General features: G+C 57.0%; 1 protein-coding gene across 6 annotated transcripts in view; it reads right to left on the reverse strand.

Annotated features, from left to right (window-relative positions):
* The window catches only part of PRKAR1B (protein kinase cAMP-dependent type I regulatory subunit beta), a 171,458-nt gene that overhangs the window by 16,739 nt on the left and 130,158 nt on the right, over positions 1 to 24,561 (reverse strand). For all 6 annotated transcript variants that reach the window (XM_032145957.2, XM_058434435.1, XM_032145956.2 and 3 more), the window contains 2 exons: positions 17,326 to 17,386; positions 11,670 to 11,791 (listed from right to left, as the gene is read on the reverse strand). In XM_032145957.2, the coding sequence (XP_032001848.1) occupies positions 11,670 to 11,791; positions 17,326 to 17,386 (183 nt within the window). The remainder of the gene's footprint in view (positions 1 to 11,669; positions 11,792 to 17,325; positions 17,387 to 24,561) is intronic.

The following is a 24,561-nucleotide window of genomic DNA, read 5'->3' on the forward strand; positions in this document are numbered from 1 at the left end:
GCAGCAGCAGCAATAGCAGCAAAATCAAAAACAGGCTTGGCTGGATAAACACAATGTGGGCCACTCAAACAACAGAGTATTATTCAGCCTTGAAAAGGAAGGACGTTCTGACACCTGCTAGCTACAACATGGATGGCCCTTGAGGACACTGTGCAAGTGAAGTAAGCCAGTCACAGAGGGACAAATCCTGTAGGTCCCCCTTAGAGCAGGCAGTAGAGTTCAAACTCATAGGCACAGAAAGTAGGAGGGTGGTTCCACTTTCTAGAAGGGCTGGGAGAGGGGGCTGGGGAGTGTGTGTTTGGTGGGGACAGAGCGTCAGCCTGGGAAGATGAACACTCTGGAGACGATGGTGGTGACAGCCGCACAGCAAAATGACCTGCTTAACACCACGGAGCTGTACACCTAAGAAATGGTCATGGGGGTAAATTTCACATTATCTGTATTTTATCACAATTTTTAAAAAGAAAACTTTTTTTTTTTTTTTTGAGACAGAGTCTCGCTCTGTCGCCCAGGCTGGAGTGCAGTGGTGCAATCTCGGCTCACTGCAAGCTCCGCCTCCCGGGTTCACGCCATTCTCCTGCCTCAGCCTCCGGAGTAGCTGGGACTACAGGCGCCCGCCACCACGCCCGGTTAATTTTTTTGTATTTTTAGTAGAGACGGGGTTTCACCGTGGTCTCGATCTCCTGACCTCGTGATCCGCCCACCTCGGCCTCCCAAAGTGCTGGGATTACAAGCGTGAGCCACCGCGCCCGGCCAAAAACAAAACATTTTTAAAAGGGCCTGGCCATTGGAACCTCAACTCACTCCACCTATGGCCTCAGCTCAGACTGCCCCCCAGTCTCACCCATGCTCGGGGGTCATGGCCAGGGTAAGGCCACAGCCCCGTGTGCCGCTAAGCACCCCCTCGGTCTGGCCCGCATGTTTCCCGCCCCTGTCCTGGAGGCATGGCCGAGCCATAGGGTAGGTGACCTTGTGTCCTGCTCCTGGGGAAGCTGCCCCCTCAGGAGCCTTTTCACCAAGTTCCTCCGGGGGCTGACTCTGGAGAGGGGCAGCGGGGCCAGGAGGCCACAGCTGTGGGACTGAGAACCTGGCTGTTGAATCAGAGAGACATGCGTGGCCAAATTTAGAACACAGGAGGACAGCTTCCTCCCGGAGACCACTGTTCACCACCTGGAGCTGGCCCGCCCCGGGCATGCGGGCTTCCCAGAACGACCAAGTGCCCGAGGGCCCCAGCCCCACTCAACATATCAGAAGGTCTGGGAGGAGGGAAGCAGACCGCCCCCCACAAGGCAGGGGAGGTGCACAACCCGCTGCCTGCATGACCACAGCCACCACGGCCAGCCCCCGCTTCGGTGGGTGGACGACCCTGGGGTGCTGCAAATCGATTTGTCCAGAACTGCGCATCTGTTAGGATTTTCCCAGCCAAAACATCCGTCTTTATGGCAATAGTCTTCGCATGGTGCTTAAGTCTCCTCACTTTGCTGCCAGGAATCTGGTCAGGGTAATCCGGGACCTTGGAACCAGCCACTGCATTCCACATCTGTCTCGTCTGGGAACGCCTGCGCGGCGGTGCCCCGAGATACGGGTGGGAAACAAGATCTGGAAATGTCTGCAATGGTGAAAGCCGGGGCCCACAGGGGGTGGTTCGGTCTCTGGGAGGGGAGGGTTGAGGGAGGGAGGAAGATGGTGCTTTTTAGAGTCGTTTTTTTTTGGTGGGGGAGAGGGTGTTAAACTTTGTATAATGTTACTTACATTAACAAAAAACAAATCAGAGAGAAAATATCAAGGCAAAGGCACTTGTCAAAGGAACCAGACAAATGGGACCATCCTTTGCTGAAGATGCGTCAGCATCCCTGTCTCCGTCCGCAAGCGGCATTTTACTTGAAGAATTACTTTGAAGGTTCTTGTCTCCCAAAGCAGAAACCCTGAGTGTGAGCTGACCAAGGCCTCAGCCTCACACCTGGCCCTCTATCCACACGGAGAACAGCCTGCCGGCTGCCCCAATTCACATCGAAACTCACTTATGCTGAAAGGCAAGAGAAGACATCCCATGCCTTTGGGAAAACAGTTGTCCCCTTGAGCCATCGCACAGTTCAGCTGGGCGCTGGGAAGCTCTCCCCGGCCCCCAAGCTGCTGGGCCGAACGTCCAGCTCACTGGGAGAGGGCAGCCGCGATGTGCCCGGGACACAGCCCGTTGTGCCCAGGCCCTGGGGGAGCTTTGCCTACAAAGGGGGGCTGGGGGGGCATGCAGCCCCTCCCCTACTCCTGGGATGACGAGGCTGCCCTGCAACCAGAGGGATGTGGGTCAGAGCCGGGTGGACTTGTGTGTCCCTCTCGGTCGGCTGTGGCCACTGGAGCACTCAGGAGCCCGCCCCAGCAGGGTCTGAGCAGAGCAGGGGCACTCGCAGCCCAGGGGAGGGATGCTGGCACCCGGTGGACAGCAGGCAGGGTGAGGCCAGAAACCCTCTAAGACCCGAGGAAGCTCTCACAGCTATAATCACCCCGGCCGGCGAGCCCGCAGACCCCACGGACGGGGCCACCCCAGGGCCAGACCCCAAGGGCCCCAGAACTGTCACTGTCCCCGCGCAGATGTCCGCGTGCACAGTCCACACAGGGCCCAGGTGGAGGGCTCAGAGCCCAGCCCTGGGGTTCTGGAAAAGCGTTTCTTCCACTCCAGCCCAGAAGGAATGTTTTTATTTTCCTGCTAGAGGCCAGGCCAAATGGGCTCCCCTTCAAGATGCTCTGAGATTTCCCTCAGACAGGGAAGACTTGGCACCCACCCACAGTGACCACTGGGCAGAGGCCAAGCCCGGCGCCTCGGTGGGTCTCACCTGCCCTGACCCGCGAGAGGAGAGAGGACACGCGGCCGGTGCAGGTCCCCCCACAGGCAGATACTCTTAGGCCTCCGGAAGGTTGACTGCAGACTCCCGGCGGGGCCCTGAGGCCAAGGGTGGGCCAGGGATGTGGTTCTGAGCACTTCTCATGTGGCTCTCAGAAGAGGCTGCGGTGTCCGGGCAGGATGTTCCGAAGCGCCTTTCACACCCTCGTCAAAGAGCTCGGGGGGCGCAGGAGCCTCCCCTGCCCGGGGTTTGCAGCTCCGCTATTGCGCAGCCTCGCCCCACCCTCCCCCATGCCCCTGCACTCCTGTGTCCCTGCGGCTGTCAGGATGCCCTCCATCTGGCAGACTCCTACTCCTACTTCAATACCCGGTCCCCCCTGCCTGCCCAGCAGTCCCCGAGCCCTCCCCCATCCCCCGCCGTCCCCTGAGGGTGACTGCCCTGCGCCGCGGCCGGCCTGCTGCTGTCTGGTTTACTCTCCACGCAGCACGGCCCTCAGCAAAGCAGCTGGACTATCTCCCTCCTCTGCAAATCAGCCCCCAACTCCTGCCATCGCGGCCGTCACACCCAGAGTAACGCTGGTGTGCCAACCCCGGTCAGCAGAGCTCTGCAACCAGAGCCCCCCAGACTCGCCCTGCCCACTCTCCCACCTTGGACCGCTGCCTGCAGCCTCCTTCCTCCTGGTATCCAGGCCCCTGCCCCACGGCCACCGCACGGCCACGGCCCCTCCACCCTCCCTGCAGCCCAAGTGACACCACTCCCAGCACTCTCTGTGTCGGGTCCTGCTTCATGTCTCTTCCAAGCCCTCATGTCCTTCCAAAGCATCTCACGCCCCTAGAATGCCAGCCGGAGAGAGGACAGGGCGTGCCTGCGGTCCACAGCATCTCTCCAGCCCCGGGACTGCAGCTGAGGCCTGGGAAACACGTGTGGCTTAGACCCCTGTGGCTCCGGCACTCCAGCTGAGCCTCCTTCAGAAGGCGACCCCAAAAGGGTGACAAGTAGGAAGCGAAAGGGCCACCACAAGTAGTAAGCAGCACCACAAGTAAGCAGCAATGCTTCAAACTATGGCACCGGCACCGTCCGAGACCCCAGCCAGGAGCCCTGTGGTGCAGGCCGGGTCTGTCCGAAACTCCAGCCAGGAGCCTTGCCATGCAGGCCAGGTCCCAGCTGACCCCACCCGACAACGGGGCATGCACGGGGTCCTGTTTTGCAGGGGTCCCCTTCCTAAAAGCATCCAGCAGCGACCCATGGATTTTGAACATTGAGCCGTCCCCTGGTTCAGGCGTCGGCGGGGAGGAGGCGCGGGGCTCTGAGGAGCCAGGAAAAGTTCCCAGGCCCAAGGGCAGCTTTGCAACGTGTTGTTCTGCAGTTGTTTCAACGCTGTGGACATTCATAAAATTAATTTGATAAGAGAGGAGATAAATCCAATCTAGCATTCCCACGGCAACGCCTCCCAGGCCGCTGCCGCCCCGTATGGGAGCAAGCTGGGGAATTTCGGTCTCGGGATCTTTACGGGGAACCGGCCCCCAGGGTCCAGCTGCCCCCAGGCTGTGGGGAGGTCTCCGGGAGGGGAGCTCCAGGGGCCTGGAAAAGCAGGCGTGCAGCCCCAAATGGAGCGCAAGGAACCCAGCCCTCGCCGAAGGCTGCTCCACTTTCCCGTCTGAGGTGAGGTGACGGAACAGCTGGACGGTCCCCCGCTCCGGGAGCCCGCGCAGCCCTGGCACACGCTGCCGCCTCGCCACTAGGCCCTGGATGCCACTGTCACTGGGGAGCGAGCCGGGTGTCCGCCCGAGGCAGGGCACAGAGATAACACCTCTGCTCCCATTGCCACAGGACCGAGGACTCTGTCCCCGTTTAGAGCTCCTGGGGCCCGGGGCTGCTCCCCAACCTTTGGTAAGAGCCCCTGGAAATATCCGGCTCCGCTCACCCCGAGGCTGACGGCAGGTGCAGGCCTCACAAGGACGCAGGACGCCCAGGCCCCGGGGCTCAGGGCTCCCGCCGATGCACAGGGTGTGGTGGGCACCTCAGCTTTCCATCTCCATGTCTGCAGCTCCCAGGTTCACAACCCACAGGCCTGCGGAGGAGTGACCGCTCCAGTCTGCTGAGAATATTTTCCAACAGCTGTGGGGATCGGATGTCTGAGGGGCTGGCAGCTCCCCACAGCTTCAGACACAGTGGGCGTGACCCCGTGGAGTTAGGGGCAAGGAAAAGCAGCCTCCACCCAGGAGGGGCCCTGCTCCTGCAGAGACCCTCGGGGGGTCGTGGGAGTCGGGGGTCCTGCAGCCCGGCCCTGCCTTCCCGGCTGCCTCCATGGCGCCCAGCTCATCTCTGCAGCGGAGTTGCCCCCGAGGCCTGCAGCTGTTCATGCCTCACAGGTGTGAGCAGAGGCTGTTTTCCACACCTGTGCGGGGCCGGGGTCCCCACACCTGAGGGAAATCAGCTCCTGAAACAATCACATCTTCGGGCAGAGTGGGAGCAAGGCACAGCAGACAGCAGGCCACCATTGCAGACTGGGCCAGGCCTCACTGGTGTCCACCCTGGAGAGCCAAGGGGAGCAGGAGGCCCCAGGTGGAGGGCAGGCGGGAGGAGAGAAGGGTGAGGCGGGAGCTCCGTGGCCCTACAGGGATGAGGCCTCATGCACAGGGCATCTGCGACCCACCAAGGCCATGATTTACAAAACAATGTGCTTTAGAAACTGCTGGAGGAAGAATGACAGTGAACAGACAGGGCAGGATGCCGGCCCCAGGGAGAGCCGGGGACCGGCATCTCCTCCACATGCTGCTTCAAGGAACACAAAAGGCGGCCACAAGAGCAGCCACCGAGCCTCCGGCGCCTGCCGAGAAGCCGCCCCACCGGCCGGGCGCCGCCACACCTGTCTGATGCTGTCGGTGGCCGCCCTGGACGCACAGTCCACAGCTGGAAACCGCAAAAGGCTCCAAAGAGCGTCGGTTCCGAGCCTCTGATCCCTGCACCCTGGGGTCGCCCTGTGACTTACCAAATTTGGCTGATCACTGAGGAAAAGCGAAAAAGATCCAGGTTGCCAAGGAGACCCTTTCAAATACATTTTACAGCGCTATGAAAGCGATACCTTCCCTCGGGTTGAGTTTCGTCCCGGAGGCCGTGCAAGGCGCTGTTTTATGTGAATCTGCACAGCCCCCCTCGCCTCCCCTCCCGACCCCCACACACACTCTGTCAGTGGTCAGGGCACCCTGCACAGCACTCCACTCTCCCCACAGACGCCAGCAGGCCCCTCCCCACATCCCCCCTCCTCAGAGCCTTTCTGGGAAACCTGTGCAGGGGCGCGTGGGGGCTCCTGGGGAGGGGGCAGCCAGCATCTGACCCCAGCACCCCTCCTGGGGACTCTGCAGGGAGCCTGCAGGAAGCAGCTGTTGCCAACACAAAACCACACTGCCGCAGAGCCGGGTGAGCCCCCCAAGATCACGAAAATCAGCCATAATGGCCTTTAGCAGATGCGCCACTGCGGGGCCTGGCTCCCAGAGCCGGCAAAACACACAAGAAGGTAAAAATCCGAGTCGTCAGCCAGGGAGTGGACAGAGGGGCAGAAGGCGGAAAACACCAGAAGTTGCACTGGCAAGACTGGGATCGCGGAGTCGGGCACAGCCACGGTGAAGGCACCGCGGACAGAGCCTCCCAGCTGCGGGAGGCGGCATCTGCCCCTCGCCAGTCCCCATGCCTGTCCTCGGCCGATAGCACTGGCGTGGATGTGGAGGGCACAGCCGGCAGAATCCCCCCCGCCGGGGTGCGGTTGGGTCACACGCGTGTGCATGGGGGGCTCCCAGGACGCCCGGCACATCCTCAACACTCAGAACACGCTGCGTGACTTGGTGACGCCATCTCCTCTGTGCTGGGGTGAGAACACCACGTGTGCGGCCTTGATGTGCTCTCTGTGAAGATGCTCTCCGTGAAGACGCACGGACGATCCATGCGCCCCACACACATTTTCATCATCTGCTCTCCGAGAAGACGCACGCCGTGAAGACGCTCTCCGTGAAGACGCACCCACAATCCATGCCCCCCACACACATTTTCACGATCTGCTCTCCGAGAAGATGCACAGATATTCACGCCCCCCCCCCCATACATTTTCATGATTTTCCTACATGGGGCCTTGGGCTCAGCTGGGAGGGGGCCTTGCTCTGCAGAGAATAATGGGTGATTGTCTGAATCGGCCACAGCTACCCATCCTCTCTGTTTCAAGACCATCAAAACCGAGGCTGCCAACTCAGAAGTCCCCAAGTGCCTGCAGAGACGGCTGAGGAGCCGAGAGCAGGGCCGGGAGGGGCTGTGGAAAGCTGGGAAGCCTTTCACACCAGAAGGGGCATCTGCCTCTCAGCTCCAGCTGGGTACGGCCAGACGGGGCTACAGGTCCAGTGTGGCCGGATGTCAGACTTTTAAAGAGAAGTCAGAGATCCAGATTTATTTTTTTTTGAGACAGGCTCTTGGCTCTGTGGCCCAGGCTGGAGTGCAATGGCATGATCTCAGCTCACTACAACCTCTGCCTCCTGGGTTCAAGTGATTCTTATGCCTCAGCCTCCCACTAGCCGGGATTACAGGCGCCTGCTAACACACCCGGCTAATTTTTGTATTTTTAGTAGAGACAGGGTTTCACCATGTTGGCCAGGTTGGTCTCGAACTCCTGACCTCAAGTGATCCATCTGCCTTGGCCTCCCAAGGTGCTAGGATTACAGGCGTGAGCCACCGCGCCCGGCCAGCGACCCAGATTTTTATGTGAAATCTCCTGACTGTAAAATATCAACAAGTAATCCAAATGTTTTAAAAAAACACTGCACAGGCCAACATAAATTTGTCTCTGGGCCAGATTCAGCCTGTAAACACCAGTTTCTTGTCAATGGTTGTAAAACCTAGAGTAACTAAAGATATCTGCCTTTCCACCTGTCACCGAAGTCATCCTGCTGGCAGTGGAGCGGCCGGGAGAGCCACCGCCATTGCTCTGTTGTCGGGCAAGGAAGGGTTCTACTTCCATACTAATTTCAGCAGCGATAACTGGTGAGAACTGAGACGCCATTCCCAAAGTCAGCAACTTAAACCACAAATTTGTCGTTACTCTTCACAGTTCGGGGGTTGGAGGGGCTCAGCCGGGCGGTTCTCACTCAGGGTCTCCCCTGGGGTTGCAGCCAGATAGAGGCGGGGGGTGACCTCATCGGAAGACCCAGCTGGCGGGACGTCCAAGATGGCACAGTCATATGGTGGCTGTTGACACTGGGCGTTCACGGCTGCACTGGCTGAGGCTGGGGCTGCGCTGCCTGGTTGGGCGTCTCAGAGCACAGCTGCCGGGCCCCAGGAAGAACATCCCGGGAGCAAAGTTCCCAGAGGCTGTGGTGGAATCTGTAAGGCTTTGGAGGACCCAGTCTTGGGTAACCTACGACATCATTCCACTGCATTCTGTCCGTCAGGTGTGTACCTAAGCCAGCCCAGCATCAAGGGGAGGGGGTTAGACTCCCCTTTTCCACAGGAAAGACAACCAAGAATTTGAAGCCATCTTTTTTTTGTTTTTGTTTTTGGTTTTGGTTTTGAGACAGGGTCTCTCTCTGCTGCCCAGGCTGGAGCACAATGGCGCAATCATAACTCACTGCAGCCTTGAACTCCTGAGCTCAAGCGATCCTCCCGCCTCAGCCTCCCAAGTAGCTGGGACTACAGGTGTGCACCTACCACACCCAGCTAATTTTTTCACCTGTCTTATGGTGCTGATCATTTTTAAATTTTTAGTAGAGATGGGGTCTCACTATGTTGCCCGGGCTGGTCTTGAACGACTGGGCTCAAGTGATCCTCCTCCTACCTTGGCCTCCCAAAGTGCTGGGATTACAGCATGAGAGACCGCGCCCAACAGCCGCCTTTAATACACCAGATTTCAGCAGTGGGTTTGCAATCCTCTCCTCTGCCCACGGGCGAACATGACGCTGGCATCCTCTCCTCTGTACACAGGCGGGCGTGCACTCTGGAATCACGGCTGGGGTCACTCCCCTCTCAGGGCCCGCCAGAGCCTCCTTCAACGCTGGCCATAATCATCACTTGGGCTGCCTGTGGTTTCATCCTCTGCCTCCTCCTTCTCTCCTTTTAAAGAAGCGTTACTGTTGAACGAGTCCCCTACTCTACCGACCGGAAATACTGCCTGAGAACGGCTGCCCAGCAGGGACCCCCTTCATGAATGTCCGTGCAGCCTGCCGTACTTTTAGGTTGGAGACAAGCATCATTCCTTCATGCATTCATTAATTCATTCACACAATGAGCATTCTGGGACATGGAAACGGAAGTGACTCAGGTCCCGGAACCCCAAATCCACCGTGTGGAGATCCGTGAAGGTGGCTGCCCCGTCGAGACCTGCCTTGGTGCTTCTTCCAGGTCAGCAGAAATCTCCCGGCGTCTCGGACGCCCCAGCCGGACTGGCTCCCTCCGGCCTCTGCTGTTTCTCCTGCTCTACCCCAGCCTTCCAGATCTTTCCTTATGGTAGAGCCGCAGTGGGAAGCACCGGGGATGAGGGGCGGGAGAGGCCCTGAATGTGCCCCTCAGGGAATGGTAGTGACGATCTGCAGGTGCAGGGGCCCCAGGCTGGGTCTCCAGCGAAACACAAACTTCTTCCCACAGGCTCTTACTCCAGCCTCTTGCTCTTCCGCCTGTGTTCTGGCGGCAGTGAGCATCTTCCAGCGCCATCGGCGGCCCCGTCCAACGCCATCAGCGGCCCCGTCCAACGCCATCAGCGGCCCCGGCTGCATTGCTGGGCTTCTGCTGTTTTGAACCAAGACGCTGGCTCCCGAATTTGCCGAAGTCACCAAACATCCACTGGGACTTGAGCTCTCTGCTGACCTCCCGTTTCTTTCCAGCAGCCCCCAGGGCAGGGAGGTGCCCTCCTTCTGGACCCGAAATGATCCTCGTCACTGCCCACAGCTGCGGGTGTTTCGGCGAGGATGGGACCTTCAACTCCACCACCCTGACGCACGCATTTCCCGACGGCAGGTACAGATTTGGGGCGTGTGCTTAGGGAGCATAAAAGCGTGAGATCCTGCTCGCCCTTGAGGGCCGGAGACGTGGCGAACATGTCAGACACGCAGGAGCATACGTGTGTCTGCAGAGCCAGGCAGGTCACCACACAGCCTGGACAGGTCACTCATTCCTGCCCGGGGCCACTTGGGGAGGGGGTTCCTCTCAGGGAGGCCCCAGACAGAGCCTCCGGGCGACGGACACACTGCTGGCACGGGGGTTCCGGCCCAGTTCCTCCAGCATTAATCCGGAGAGAGGGGGCTTCAGATCGCCGGGCAGCCACAGGTCAAATAACCATGGGGCACAGGTGATGCAGGACACGTGGGGCCCCAAAGTGGGGTTTAGCCTGCGAGGGTTCTTGACTTTGCCCAGGACAGGATTCGAGGGCCAGCAGCAGGTGGAATGAACAGCTTTACTGAGGCAGCAGTGTTTGGTGTTACAGCTCTGAGCCGCTCCCGCTAAGCAGTGCACTGAGGGTAGCATCTCAGGGCACTTTTGCAGTCCCATTTATACCCACTTTAAATTATATGCACATTAAGCGGTGGATTATACAGAGCTCTCTGGTGAAGGGTGGTAATTTTCTGGGTCATCGGGCCACCCTGCCATGGAAAGGGCGGGAGCTCCCGGGTATTGTCATGGCAACGGTAAACTGACACTGGTGCACTGGTGGGCGTGGCTTATGGAGAGTGGCCCTGGCCCTGTTGTAGCCAGTCCTCAATTAGGTCCAGTGTCCGAGCCCCACCTCTGGAGTCCCACCTGCTAACTCACAGGCACGGAGTCCCTTGCCGGCACCCGGAATGGGAGTTCACACGCGCATTCCTGCCCTGTCCTCACGACAGCTGCTCAGCCCACCCAACACTCTGTGTGGGGCCACCACGGACTGCGGCCCCAGCACATCCCGGGGACTCCATGGAGCCACCTGTCGCCTGCCCGTGGTGGGGACGTGGCGTGAGATGGCAAAAATGACTCACACACGTCCAGATAGAGAAGCTGCCACCGTCTTTTTAAAATTAAACTTTTAATTTTGCCATCATCGTGGATTTGAGTGAGGTTGTTAGAAATAATATAGAGAGATCCTGCGTACCCTAAATGTATGTGATGCCCCCAACCATGACCTGCTGTGTACATACAGCGCCACGCCATGGCCGGGATGTGGACGCGGTGCCATCCCCCACCCCACTCCCTCCTCAGCTCTACCCACCCTCGCACGCCCTGTGTGCAGGTTTCATGCAGGTTTTTTATTTTACTTTTTTTTTTTTTTTTGAGATGGAATCTCACTCTGTTGTCCAGGCTGGAGGGCAATGGTGTGATCTCGGCTCACTGCAACCTCCACCTCCCGGGTTCAAGCGATTCTCCTGCTTCAGCCTCCCAAGTAGCTGGGATTACAGGCGTGCACCACCATACCCGGCTAATTTTTGTATTTTTAGTAGAGATGGGGTATCACCATGTTGGCCAGGCTGGCCTCGAACTCCTGACCTCAGGTGATCCACCCGTCTCAGCCTCCCAAAGTGCTGGGATTACAGGCATAAGCCACTGCACCCGGCCAGTTTCATGCGGTTTTATCACACATGCAGATCAGGCACCAGCCACCTTTCTAAGAACGGAGCCTTTTGATGCTAGAGGGCGGGAGGAATCTTGGTAGCAGGAGTGTGAGGCCATGGCCCACCCACCCCATGGAGGCCCCGGACGGGCGTGCGGTCACAGAGCAGCACTGACTCCAGAGGGAGGGTGAGGCGGGCAGTGGAAGAGGAGAAGGTAGGAGGTGCCGCTGCCCCAGCACACACCCAGAGCGCCCGCGTGGGAAGCACGTCTCACCTCCGTGATGATGTAAAAGTCGTCCCCAGGCTCTCCCTGGACCACGATTTTCTCTCCGTCTTCAAACTGGACGGGCTCCAGCGCATCTGCCACGGTCAGACGCTCCCACTTCTCCAGGGATTCTGTCAGGGAGGAGCACAGGTCATCCCGGGGCCCACGCCCCCCCGGCCACAGTCCAAGACGAGGGCCACCGCTCTTCCCGAGAGGTGTCCTCAGAGGCACCCACAGCACCAGCTCCGTCACCGGTGAGCTGCATAAGACGAGGCTGTGACGCCGTCCCCCAGCACCTCTGTGCCAGGGGGCCTGGGTTTTCTTGCGATCGGTGGGTCGTGGACGCACGCAGCTCATGTGCCCTCTTCACCAGGTGCGGAGGGAGCTATTCTGACACTTATCCCTGGCTTAACGTAAATATCCAGCAGTGAAAACTGACTCCAGGTTAACTCAGTACGAAAATACTTTTGTTATCTTCAAAAGAATAGAGCTGCTGGCCGGGCGCGGTGGCTCACACTTGTAATCCCAGGACTTTGGGAGGCCGAGGCGGGCGGATCACGAGGTCAGGAGATCGAGACCACGGTGAAACCCCGTCTCTACTAAAAATACAAAAAAATTAGCCGGGCGTGGTGGCGGGCGCCTGTAGTCCCAGCTACTCGGAGAGGCTGAGGCAGGAGAATGGCGTGAACCCGGGAGGCAGAGCTTGCAGTGAGCCGAGATTGCGCCACTGCACTCCAGCCTGGGCGACAGAGCGAGACTCCGTCTCAAAAAAAAAAAAAAAAGACTAGAGCTGCTTACATTTTTGCAAACAATGGAGTCCCAGCTAAGCACAAAGGCTACTAAGTGGTTTAAAATAACTCAGAAGCCAGGCACAGTGGCTCATGCCTGTAATCCCAAGACTTTGGGAGGCCGAGGCAGGAGGATCACTTGAGGCCAGGAGTTCAAGACCAGCCTGGCCAATATAATGAGACCCCATCTCTACAAAAAATGTTTTAAATTAGCCAGGCATGGTGGTGTGTACCTGTAGTCTCAGCTACTCAGGATGCTGAGGCAGGAGGATTGCTTGAGGCCAGAGTTCAAGACCAGCTTGGGCAACATAGTGAGATCTCGTCTCTACAAAAATTAAAAAATTGGCCAGGCATGGTGGTTTACACTCGTGGTCCCAGCTTCTCAGGAGGATGAGGCAAAACGATCACTTGAGCACAGGAGGTCGAGGCTGCAGTGAGCTATGATCACATCACTGCACTCCAGCTTGGGAGACAGAACAACACCCTGTCTCAAAAAAAAAAAAAAAAGAAAAGAAAAATTGGACAGGTGCAGTGGCTCAAGCCTGTAATCCTAGCACTTTGGGAGGCTGAAGTGGGCGGATTGCCTGAGCTCAGGAGTTCGAGACCAGCCTGGGCAACATGGCGAAACCCCATCTCTACTAAAATACAAAATAATAATAATAATAATACATGAATAACAAAATAATTCAGAATGGTAACTGCCCATCCAAAAAAATACTTTTCATCAGGGGACTGATCAAAGAACATGGAACTGCATTTATGTTGCAAGATTAAGGCACAGTATACTTTCTACTATTTTAGGTCAAAATGCTTAATTCCCAAGTTTCTCTTTAAATGCTTGCAAATTCAACGTGATCTTTCCGCCCTTCTCACAAGGTCTTCCCTTCCCTGTCTTTATTCATCCCTAACCCTTGAAGGGAAAAAAAATTACTAATGTCAGATTTTATAAGAAAATAATGATCACCTGATTAACTATATCTTTTTGACAAAAAAAAAAAAATCTTTCCTGGCCTATACAAATCAGATGCTACCTATGTAGGTCAGAAGCTAAAAATAAAAAGCAAAGCATTTATTTTAGATCTAGGTTAGGAGGGAGATTTCTCTCCTTAAAAATCCCTGTCGACGCCGTACGTTGCAAAGGGAAAATGCTTCCCACGATCTCCAGGGCTGGGGCAGATTCTGTAGCACAGGGAAGAGGGGTGAGGACCCCACAACCAAAGCTGTTTGACCAGCTTCCTAAAAACAGGGTCCGTACCAGCCGGGCGCGGTGGCTCACACCTGTAATCCCAGCACTTTGGGAGGCCGAGGCGAGTGGATCACGAGGTCAGGAGATAGAGACCATTCTGGCTAACACGGTGAAACCTCGTCTCTAGTAAAAATACAAAAATTAGCTGGGCGTGGTGGCGGGCGCCTGTAGTCCCAGCTACTCTGGAGGCTGAGGCGGGAGAATGGCGTGAACCCGGGAGGCGGAGCTTGTATGGGCCGAGATGGCGCCACTGCACTCCAGCCTGGGCGACAGAGCGAGACTCCGTCAAATAAATAAATAAATAAATAAATAAATAAATAAATAAATAAATCAAAACAAGGTCTGCACCAGACAGAAGCTGCTGAATAATTCAGAACCCGGGTGTGCTCCCAAGCAGGTCAACACATCAGTGCACACCTGACAACTAAATGATGCAGGTGATTTTTTAGAGCAATTATGGTTTGTGTTCAGGGTGCAGAATGAGACCAGCATATGAATTTGGAGTGTTTTGTTTACTGGTTTCCTTACAAGGACAGTAATACGAGGCATTTCATTTCAGAAGCCAGCTGCAGTTAGGAAGTTCGTTTCCACATATTTGATTAGCAAATGCTTACTCTATTACATTTGAAACCTGTAGTATTCTGAGTTCTGAAAACAAAAATTATCTCCTGCTACATTAATCTTGGATGAGAACTGACAGAAGAAACCACAGGGAGATGGCACTTTTGGCCCCATTTTTTTTTTTTTTCCAAGAGACAGGGTCTCGCTCTGTCACCCAGGCTGGAGTGCAGTGGCGTGATCATGGCTCACCGCAGCCTTGAACTCCTGGGCTCAGCAGAGTTCACGGCCTCAAGTGATCCTCCCACCTCAGCCTCCCAAGTAGCTGGGACTGCAGGCATGTACCATCATGTCCAGCTAATTTTTTATTTTGCACAGATGGGATCCATCTCCATTCACCATGCAAACTGCAGAATAAACGCAGTCACGTGTCCCAAAAAGCACCTCACAAGGGCAGCCGGCAGCCACAGGACGAGACGTCGTAAGGCTGCATGCACCTGCCCAGGGGGTAAACCCATCGCCAAGCTCTGTGCTGGAATTCTGCAGACTCGCAGCTCCCATGCGGGCAATGCTGATTCTACGGGGTCTCCTGTCCTAGGGGCCGAGCCCTGCGAGTTCAGGAGGAGAAAGCGGTGTCCCAGGAGCATCCAGCCACAAACGCCGTTCCCAGGTTTCTGGTGTGGGGACAGAAATGCCGAAGCCCACGGCTTCAGGCTCATCCAGGGCCATCGCTCCTGCCAAGCTGCCTGCGGAGGCACCGCCCTGCCAGCCACTTTTTGGAGGACTTTGTGCTGATGGTGACTGGGCAGGAAAAGGGAATCGTCCCTTGTAGTTACTCTTCTGGGAGACCACGGAGAAGCCGGTCACACTGCCAGCTGCTGCATCAATCAGAGGAACATAAATGGGTGGACGGAGGCCACGCGGCAAGGGTGTCTGATGGCCCCTAAGAGCCCGGGACGCAGGAAGCAAGAAGCCACCTCCAACCGGGGGGTCACCAGCGTTCGCCCGGGGCAGGGAGAGGGTCTGGCCCTTCGTGGCCTGCAGCAGCCGTTGTCTCGACAGCGCTGGTGAATGAAGGAATCTGTGGGGGCAGGGCTGACTATTCAGTGCCTGGTGGGCACCAGGGGCCGGACCACCCAGATCTGGCTCAAAGGCAGCGGGACACCCAGAAGGGAGGCAGAGGCCCTGCGTTTGGGATTTTGCATAGGGAGCAAACGTCCCCCTCTCGGCCCCTATAAAATCTGGCGGACCAAATCGTTTTGTTTTTCCAACTATGACATTTTTTAAAAGGCACTAGAATTAAAACCACACACAAAGCCACGTGGGTGATTCCATTCCCACGAAACGTCCCGAGCAGGCAAATAATCCACAGAGACCAGGAGGGTCGGGGGGCGTCCAGGGCTGGGAGGGCAGGGGGGTGACGGCTCACAGGGACGGGGCTCTGTCTCGGGTGAGGACGGGGCTCTGGGATGGGAGCGGTGCTGACAACGTCATGTGTAGACTCAACGGCCCTGAAATGTGCTTCCGGGAAAGGTCAAAATGGTCGGCTTGATGTCACGTGCATTTTACCACAATCGAAAGAACCGCACTCTCCCTTCTCGACATTTCACAGAAGGATTTCAGAGAGAACAGGGGTCAAAGTCCTCCCCAAGAAGGAATACAGGCACAGCCATACTGCACACACACACGTGCACACACACAGGTGCACACACCCACTCACACACGTGCACAATCACACCCCCCACACACATGCGTGCACACCCATGTGAACACACACGCATTCACACCCATGTGCACGCACACGCATTCACACACCCACACATGCGCACTCGCACCCACTCACACACGTGCACACACACCCATGTGCACACATACACACACCCACACACACTTCCAGACACATGCATGCACACTCATGCGCACTCACATGTACACTCCCAGGTGCACACTCACATCCACTCACACACATGCACACACCCACACATGCACTCACACCCTCACACGTGCATTCACACGCACATTCTACACATGTACACATATCCATGCATGTGCACTCGCACCCATGCACACTCCCCCCACATACACCCATGCACACACGTACACCCATGCGTACTCACGTACACCCATGCACACTCACACGTGTACACCCATGCAATGTGTACACCCATGCATGTGCACTCGCACCCATGCACACTTACACACGTACACCCATGTGCATTCACATGTACACCCATGCACACTCACATGCACATGCATGCACACACGCACACACACACCACCCATGCGTGCGCACACACCCACACACGTGCACGGTTCTGCCTGCTCTAGCCCAAGGAGCCCCCCCAACTGGCCCAGCTGGCGCCATCACGTATAACTCAGGCTTCAGCAGAGTCTTCCCCGCCAGGCCGTTGAACAGGTTCACCCGAAGGTGCAAGGGCCCCAGGCACACCTGCAACCCCGGCCTGCCCTGTTACCCTTCCCAGAACTGAGAGCAATGATGGCTGCGTAGAAAGAGCAGAGATGGCTCCCAGAGAAACCGCGCTTAGAAGGGAACTAGAACAGGTCAGGGAAAACAGCTAGACCCAGCTCACACGTGTACCGGGAGCCAACACTGGCTTTCAGCTCTACACGGACTGGTGCGGAGGGAAGGCTGGGGGCGCGGCTCTGACAGCAAAGGGAGAAGCAGACAGGAAATGCACAGGATTTCAGAGACTTTGAGAAGCAGGGCAACCCTGCCCACGGGAGAGGAGGCAGGCTCTTGGGGTTTGCCAACAAGTGACAGTGTGTGTCATGTGTGCACGTGTGTGTGCGTGAGCATGCCTGTGTGTTGCACCGCAAACCTCCATAATACCAACGACACTCAATTTGCCAGCCACGCAGGGAAGGGGGAAGAGGCTGGGGTGGCCGGCAGGCACCCAGATGTGGGGACACAGCCGTGGAGGGGCGCAGCCACTGGGGTGACCGGCAGGAGCCCAGATGTCGGGACACAGCCGTGCAGGGGCGCAGCCACTGGGGTGGCCGGCAGGCGCCCAGATGTGGGGACACACAGCCATGCAGGGGCGCAGCCACTGACCTAGGATGGAGACCTTGCTGAGGAACTCCTCGTACATCTTGCGTTTTCTCAGCGTGCTGCCCTGTTCGGGAGAAAGGAAAAAACAGACAAGAAGGTGAATCTTCATGCCTGGATCATCCTGACGTTTCCAGATTTCCCTAAAGGACTCTCAACTTTTAAAGGAGACCCTCCAAGCATTCCAAGTCCCCAAAGCCCTCCATGACTCGGAGTCTGTGTGAGCTGCCACAGTGTCCTATGCCCCCCGCCTCCCTCCTCCTGGGGGGCTTCTGGAGAAGCTCCCGGCATGGTCGCTAAGTGTCCTGGCTGGCAGTAGAGTTCCCCACCCAGCCAGGGCCGGTGGTAGGTCCACGCGGTGAGCACACAGCCAGCCAGAGCCTGAACCCGGGTTTCTAGCCATGAAGGGCAGGGAGCTCATAAACACATCTGGAGAAACTGAGGCCAACACAGAGACTCAAGCACATGACGTAGGAGGGAGAATGCGGCTAACATCAGCGAAGACCCTGGATCCAGCCATGCCTGAAGCTGCATCCTTTCCCATTAAAGCCGATACTTGACTTCCCTCACCCCTGGGAAAAGCATGCTGAATCATACAATACCAACAAACAGGGCCCTGTCAGCGTTATGTCAATTAGAAATTAGAATTCATTCTAGAAACTAGGATTATAAATGTGAATTAGAAAAACACACCCCTTCTTCAAGCACACATCCCAGCAAGCTGATGGGCCCTGGTGCAAACAGGAATGAGGCCCCTGCTCCCGGCAGTCGGCTCCGGCCTGGTGTGCAGAAAGCAGCCTGGGTCTCAGCCCCTCTCAGCCCTCTGCCTGGGCCTTTGTACAGTGCACGAACCCCACAACTGTACAGAGCAGCCACACGGTGGGTACGATTCAGCACCGCACATTCCGAAGACAGAGACACACAGTCCACCCGGACAGCAGCAAGCTCGATTTTGCTAAAATTCAGATGGTATCATCCACTGACAGAGGCCACGCGTTCGAGTAGGGTGTACGCTGGGATGTGAGTTGGACCGAGAGACGACACGCTAGTGACGAGGTTTTTCCGTGACCCTAGATAAGTCCCCTGGGGTGTGGAGAGAGGAGGGAGGAGGGAACCTGCTATGTTGAACGCCCACTCCAGGTCGGGGAGGGGAGCTCTTGGACACACTGACCCACATCGACCTCGCAACAGATAACCCTGTGAGGGGAACATACTTTTATCCTTATTTTCCAGAGGCAGAAACTGCGGCTCCACAGGGCTGAGTGACTGCCCTAGATAGGAACCATGAAACCAAGAAGGAAAGCCTAGACTGGGCCCCCAAAGCCCTAAAGCTGCCTCCACCTCTCAACTTGAACAGGGACGTATTTAACCCCTTCCTGACATGCTGTTCCACAAATTCCCATAACGCCCTGAGACAGAAAACCACAGTGAGTGGCGCTTACCAGGTGCCTCCCACCTGTGCGACTGACCACGTGCTGACCAGGGGCACACAGACACAGTGGCATGTGCAGTTTCTGAACACGTCCCTCCCCTCTCCTCCTTCCTGCTGATTGGCATGTGGAGATGATGGCTGGGGCTGCAGCAGCCATCCTGGGCCCCTGAGGAGCATCAGTAAGAGAAAGCTGGTTCCCGGGCCCCATGGAGCAACACACCCGCCCTAGACAGACTCCCAGAGCGTGAGAAACAGCCGTGTGGTTTAAGACACTGTTATTTTGAGTATTTGTTACAGCTGGCATGGCAGCAGCCGGCCCCCAATGATCCTCACTCGCCTCCTGGTGTCCACACCCTGTGTGGTCTGTCCCACGATGAATAGGGCTGACGGATGCAACTAAGACCACGATGAATAGGGCTGACGGATCCAACTAGAGAATGCTAAAGAGTCTGAGATTTGCAAAGCCAGGTTGTAAAAGATACTGTGGCTCCTGCCCTGCTCTCTCCAGCCCTGTGGGGGGAAGGTGCCACGGAAATCTCCTCTGCCCCGTAAGACCTTCTGATCCACACAGCCTGAGGAGGGTTCCAGGCCAGAGCCGAGCAGCTGCTTCCTCCATGACCCACAGGAAATGGAACAAATGTAACACTGTTGACAGCGGCCACTAAGTTTGAGGGGAATTTGTTACACAGCCCCAGCTAACTAATACATCCAGCAAAATTTAATCCTAACGGTTAGGATAGGCTAGGAAACCTAGTTTAGGATAGAAAACTATAAACTCTTCTGAGTCCTGCAGGCGGCTGGCATAACACCCCACTGCCAGGGACCCTCCCGGCTGCCACAACACCTGGGGGCAATAGTGAAGGAGGGTCATTTGTCCCACCTTCTTTTTTTTTTTTTGAGACAGAGTCTCACTCTGTCGCCCAGGCTGGAGGGCAGTGGCGCATATCGGCTCACTGCAAGCTCCACCTCCCGGGTTCACACCATTCTTCTGCCTCAGCCTCCGGAGTAGCTGGGACTAAAGGCATCCGCCACCATGCCCGGCTAATTTTTTTGTATTTTTAGTAGAAATGGGGTTTCACTGTGTTAGCCAGGAATTTATCCCACCTTCTAAGCAATGTACATAGGAAGGAGATGTCAGGAAAGAAAGATGGACTGGAGAGGAGAAGCAAAACCCCTGACACTCAGAAGAGCCCCCCAAATGCCTGTCAGTCTCCCCAAACTTTCATCTCCTGAGAGGTGCTGTTCAAAAGCATCTTCCCATCCACTCCAGTCACTCACGGGAATGGAAATCACAATCAGACACCCCTTGGTGTTTACCGAGCGCCCTGGACAGGGGCGGGGGCTGTGCTCCGGGCTGTGCCCATCACATTGTCACAACTCAGAGGACCAAGGAGGAGGAGAAGGCGGAGGCGAGTGCTTCAGAGGCGTGTGTCTGAAGTTACCCACTGCCGTGGTGAAGTGGAGGTCTGCCCTGGCCCCGTCTCCAGGGCCTGCGCCTACCCACTGCCCCCTCCCATCTCTTGATGCCACCCAGAGCCAGATGCAAACTTGCTTGTGTCTCCCTTAAAAAGAGGCCCCTTGAGTACAGTGAAGGTGGCCCCATCACATGGGAAAATGAGGGGCCACCACACAGCTCCTTCCACAGTTAGGGGTGGGGAAGAGCAGCCCTGGGGACACAGAGTGAGCATAGAGGAGGCAGCCCGCAGCCCTCCTGTGCAGCCCTCCTGGCTGGGATGGAGCGGAACTCCAGCTACTGGGGCAGGAGGCCCTGCAGGAGTGGAGCAGAGGATGAAGGAAGGGAGATGGATTGCTGCGGAAGGAAAACAGCTCCAGGGGGAAGGGCCGGAGGAAAGGCACGTGATGCTAAATGCCTGTCCCTGGAAAACTATGACAAAAATGCAAGCTCCAGTGAAATGGGGGAGGAATGGCGCGCAAGTCCCCGAGGCACAGCGGTGACTTCTGTGGGGCTCAGGCCAGGTTTTTTCCACAGTTGCTTATTCTGGACTCTGGTGGCGAGGCTGACCTTTCCCATGGGCACAGGCCATTTCCGGTAGCGTGGCCCTCCCCACTCACTCCCAAGCCTCCCTCAGTGTCCAGAAACAGACTCCTGGAGCTGCACCAAGCTTCCCACTCACAGATCAGACGACTGAGCCCAGCGAAGGTGTGGCTTGAGCCCAACTTCCATGATGGGGCCAAGGACCCTAAGGATACCCACCCTCCCCTGCCTTCCAGAGCCTCAGCATGGAGGACACAGTGGGCAGTCCACTCGACGTGGACAAGTACAGGTTTGAATGTGTCACCTGCATCATTGGGCCTTGGTGAAATGAGACCATAAAAATCCCTGCCTCACTGGGTCATTATGAGAACTGAGTCTCAACAAATGTTATGTTGCTGCTAATGGTGATGGTGGTGATGCTGGTGAGGACAGTGACAGTGGTGATGGTGACAGTGGTGATGACGGTGATGGTGGTGGTGGTGGTGATGGTGATGGTGGTGACGACGGTGGTGGTGATGGTGATGGTGATGGTGGTGATGGTGATGGTGATGATGGTGATGGTGGTGATGGTGATGGTGATGGTGGGTGGTGGTGAGGTGGTGGTGATGGTGATGATGGTGATGGTGGTGATGGTGATGATGGATGGTGGTGATGGGATGGTGATGATGGTGGTGATGGATGATGGTGATGTGATGATGGTGATGATGGTGATGGTGATGATGGTGATAGTGATAATGGTGATGATGGTGATGACAGTGATGGTCATGACAGTGATGATAACAGTAGTGATGATTATAGTGCTGATGATGGTAGTGATGGTGGCAATGATGATGGTGGTAGTGGTTTTTACCGGGTACACAAAAGTGTGCTGATGGGGAAAGTCAGGACATTGCAATTCCTACCCCAGCCTGCCCATGACTCCCCATGCCCTTGGACTAGTCTTGTCCCCTCTGGTCTTCAGTTCCTCCATGAGAACAGTGATTGAAATGAGCAGCTGTTCCCTGTGTCTCTGGCCTGGGCTCCTTCTGTGCCCTCCCAAATTCTTCACCACTGCTCCACGGGTGCCATGTCCACCTTGGTCCTTGTCTGCTTCCCATTGACTAGCAGGAGGATGTCAGGTCCCTAAGCTCAGAAATGGGGTTAGACACCCCTGCAAACAGCTGCTGACCCAGCCCTCATCCTCAGCAGCCCCCACCACTGCCAAGATTCCTCCTCCTCCCAGAAGGTGATGACGATAAGCACGGCTCACTATGCTGAATGCTCCCCAGTGACCAGGCACCTCCCGAGATCCACGCCTTCAGCTGGGCCTACTATTATCTCCACTCTATGGAAGAAACAGAGGCTCAGGGTCGGTGTGGCCTGCCTATGCCCACCAAGCTGCTAAGTGCTGAGGCCAAGAACTGAAACGGGACAATCCTGTTCCAGAATCGATGCTCGCACAGCCAGGCCCCACACTGTCCTGGAGACAGCAAGGTCGCCCTGAACCTCCACTCACACACTCAGCATCTTATCTGCTCTGGAAGAACAGAAGTGGCATCCACAGAGCACCTACTGTGTGCACGGCACCACACATCATCACTCTCCATCCTCACATGGGCATGCAACGTGCCCAGGCTGCCCGGGAAAGAGAGAGGAGCCGGGACGGTCCAGTCCCTGGATGTTGCTTTCATGCTGCCAACACCAAGCCCACAGCCCTGTGAGGGTCAGGCAGCTGGGGCAGCTCCGGACGTGTTCAATGGCACAGGGCCACTTTCAGACGGAATCTGCTGCAGGGAGAGGGGGCTCAGCACCACACAGAGGGAGAGGGGGCTCAGCACCACGCAGAGAGAACTGGAAACATCAGTGGCCTGGCTCTCTGGGCCCTGCCTCCCCTGGTGCCTGGAGACCAGAAGACAGAGATGGCTCTGGCACTCTGCCGTGCAGCCCTGCGCCCTTCGGGACACTCCAAGAGGAGTGCAGCTCCCACGGCCCTGAGCACCACCAGCCCAGTAGAGGGTGTGGAGCCATAAGGGGACTCTGCTCCAAAATACGTGCACATCAGCACAGCACGGCAGGCACAGCACAGCAAGGCACGCACAGGTGAGGAGAAGAGCTGCAGCTGAGAGCACAGAGCTGAACATGGCTTTGGGCCTGGTGGGCACAGCTGCCCATGCAGCCACTGGAATCCTGGCCTGGCGGCACTGACCTTGCCACTCCAATGTGTGACCCTCACATGCCCAGTCCAGGGGACCAAGAGACCAGCAGGGTGGGGGCGGGGCCCCGAGAGGCCGGCACCTGGGGAGAAAACAGCCCCAGGCCTTGCAAGTCACAGCAGATGCAGGCACAGGAGATGCAGGCACAGGAGACGCAGACTCAGGAGACGCAGACACAGGAAGTGCAGGTGGGAACCCAGCCCTCCCCAATACCCGGGTCTCAGTTTCTCCATCAGCTCTGGGTCAGAGCAGCATTAAAATGGCTGCGAGCCCCGATTTTAGAGTCCAGGGGGTGTCCTATCTTCCGCCAAAGCCCTCCCCAAGGTCCCCTCTTTCCAGCAAAAGCCCACAGCCCAGCAGGTCCAGAAAAACCTCAGGAACTTGGCCCAAGACCAAGACGGTGCAGACAGCACTTCTCCGCCCGCTGCGGGTGCCTGAACAAACGGGGCGTCCTCAGTGACAACGGTCTTTTCGGAAATGCAGAAAGTGCCGCGTGTCTGCCCCTGAGAGCGGAGAGTGGGCCGGACGCCCGGGGCAGCGGCAGGCGCAATGACCCAGCCCAGGCCATTTTAGATTTCCGCCAGCCATAAAAAAAGCACTTCTTTTGAAAAATAATTTATAATTCACACTGACTGCCCAGCAATTACGCCCAGCCGGAGGAATGCGAGTGTGTTTTGCCCGGGGAACCTCAGACGTTAAAGCCTCGTGCGCCCATCCATCTCTCACGGCGGGGTGACAGCTGAAGGCTGCCAGGGGCCCCCGGGGGAGGGCCCGGCCCCAAGGGCTGCCCCTTCTGGGATCACGTTCCTTCTGCGGCTGAGACGGTCTGTAAGGCAGGGCTGGGAGCTGGCCTCCAAGCAGGCCAGTGGGCACCGGGACCCCCACTTGGGGGCTCTGCAGTGTGCCTGCCGGCATCCCCGAGGGGGGCTTTGTGTGGGAGGAGGCAGGTGACCCCCATTTCCAGGTGCAGGGCTTCCTCAAGCCCACGGCACGGGGAGGGCGGGGGGGGGGGGCTAGAAGTGGCTTCCTAACACCAGTCCCACCCACTTCTCATGAGTCGGCCCGGGGGGCACGGGGCCTGGGTCCCGGCCTCAGCTCTGCCCCATCTCGCCAGCACCTACACACAGAAAGCCTGGAAAACTGGAGCGTTGATAGCAGCTGCCAGGTGCAGCGGCTCACGCCTGTCATTCCAGCACTCTGGGAGGCCAAGGTGGGAGGGTCGCTTGAGCTCATGAGTTTGAGACCAGCTTGGGCAACATATCAAGACTTCACCTCTATTAACAGAAAAAAAATGGAAAAGAAAAATATATACAGCAACCACTTCTCCAGCCTGGAGACGCACTGACAGTGGGGCAAAACGGCTGGTGATGCCTGACCCTCCCCACAATGGCCCCAGGTGGCTAGATCACGGCCTCATCCCCTCACACTTCAAAGCCAGGAGGAGCAGATTCGCACCACAGCCATGCACCCCCAAAGCCGTGAGGTGAAGCCCACCAGAAAGCCAGCCCCAGCTCCCAAGCACGGCTGTGGGGTTGGCAACGTCAGTCTGAAGGCACCGCTGTGGAACCCAGCGTGACAGACCCCGGGGCCAATGAGAAGAGGAAGAGCCCAGGCAGGCGGAG

The sequence above is a fragment of the Hylobates moloch genome, unplaced genomic scaffold (assembly GCF_009828535.3).
Source record: "Hylobates moloch isolate HMO894 unplaced genomic scaffold, HMol_V3 SCAFFOLD_24, whole genome shotgun sequence".
Lineage (NCBI taxonomy): Eukaryota > Metazoa > Chordata > Mammalia > Primates > Hylobatidae > Hylobates > Hylobates moloch.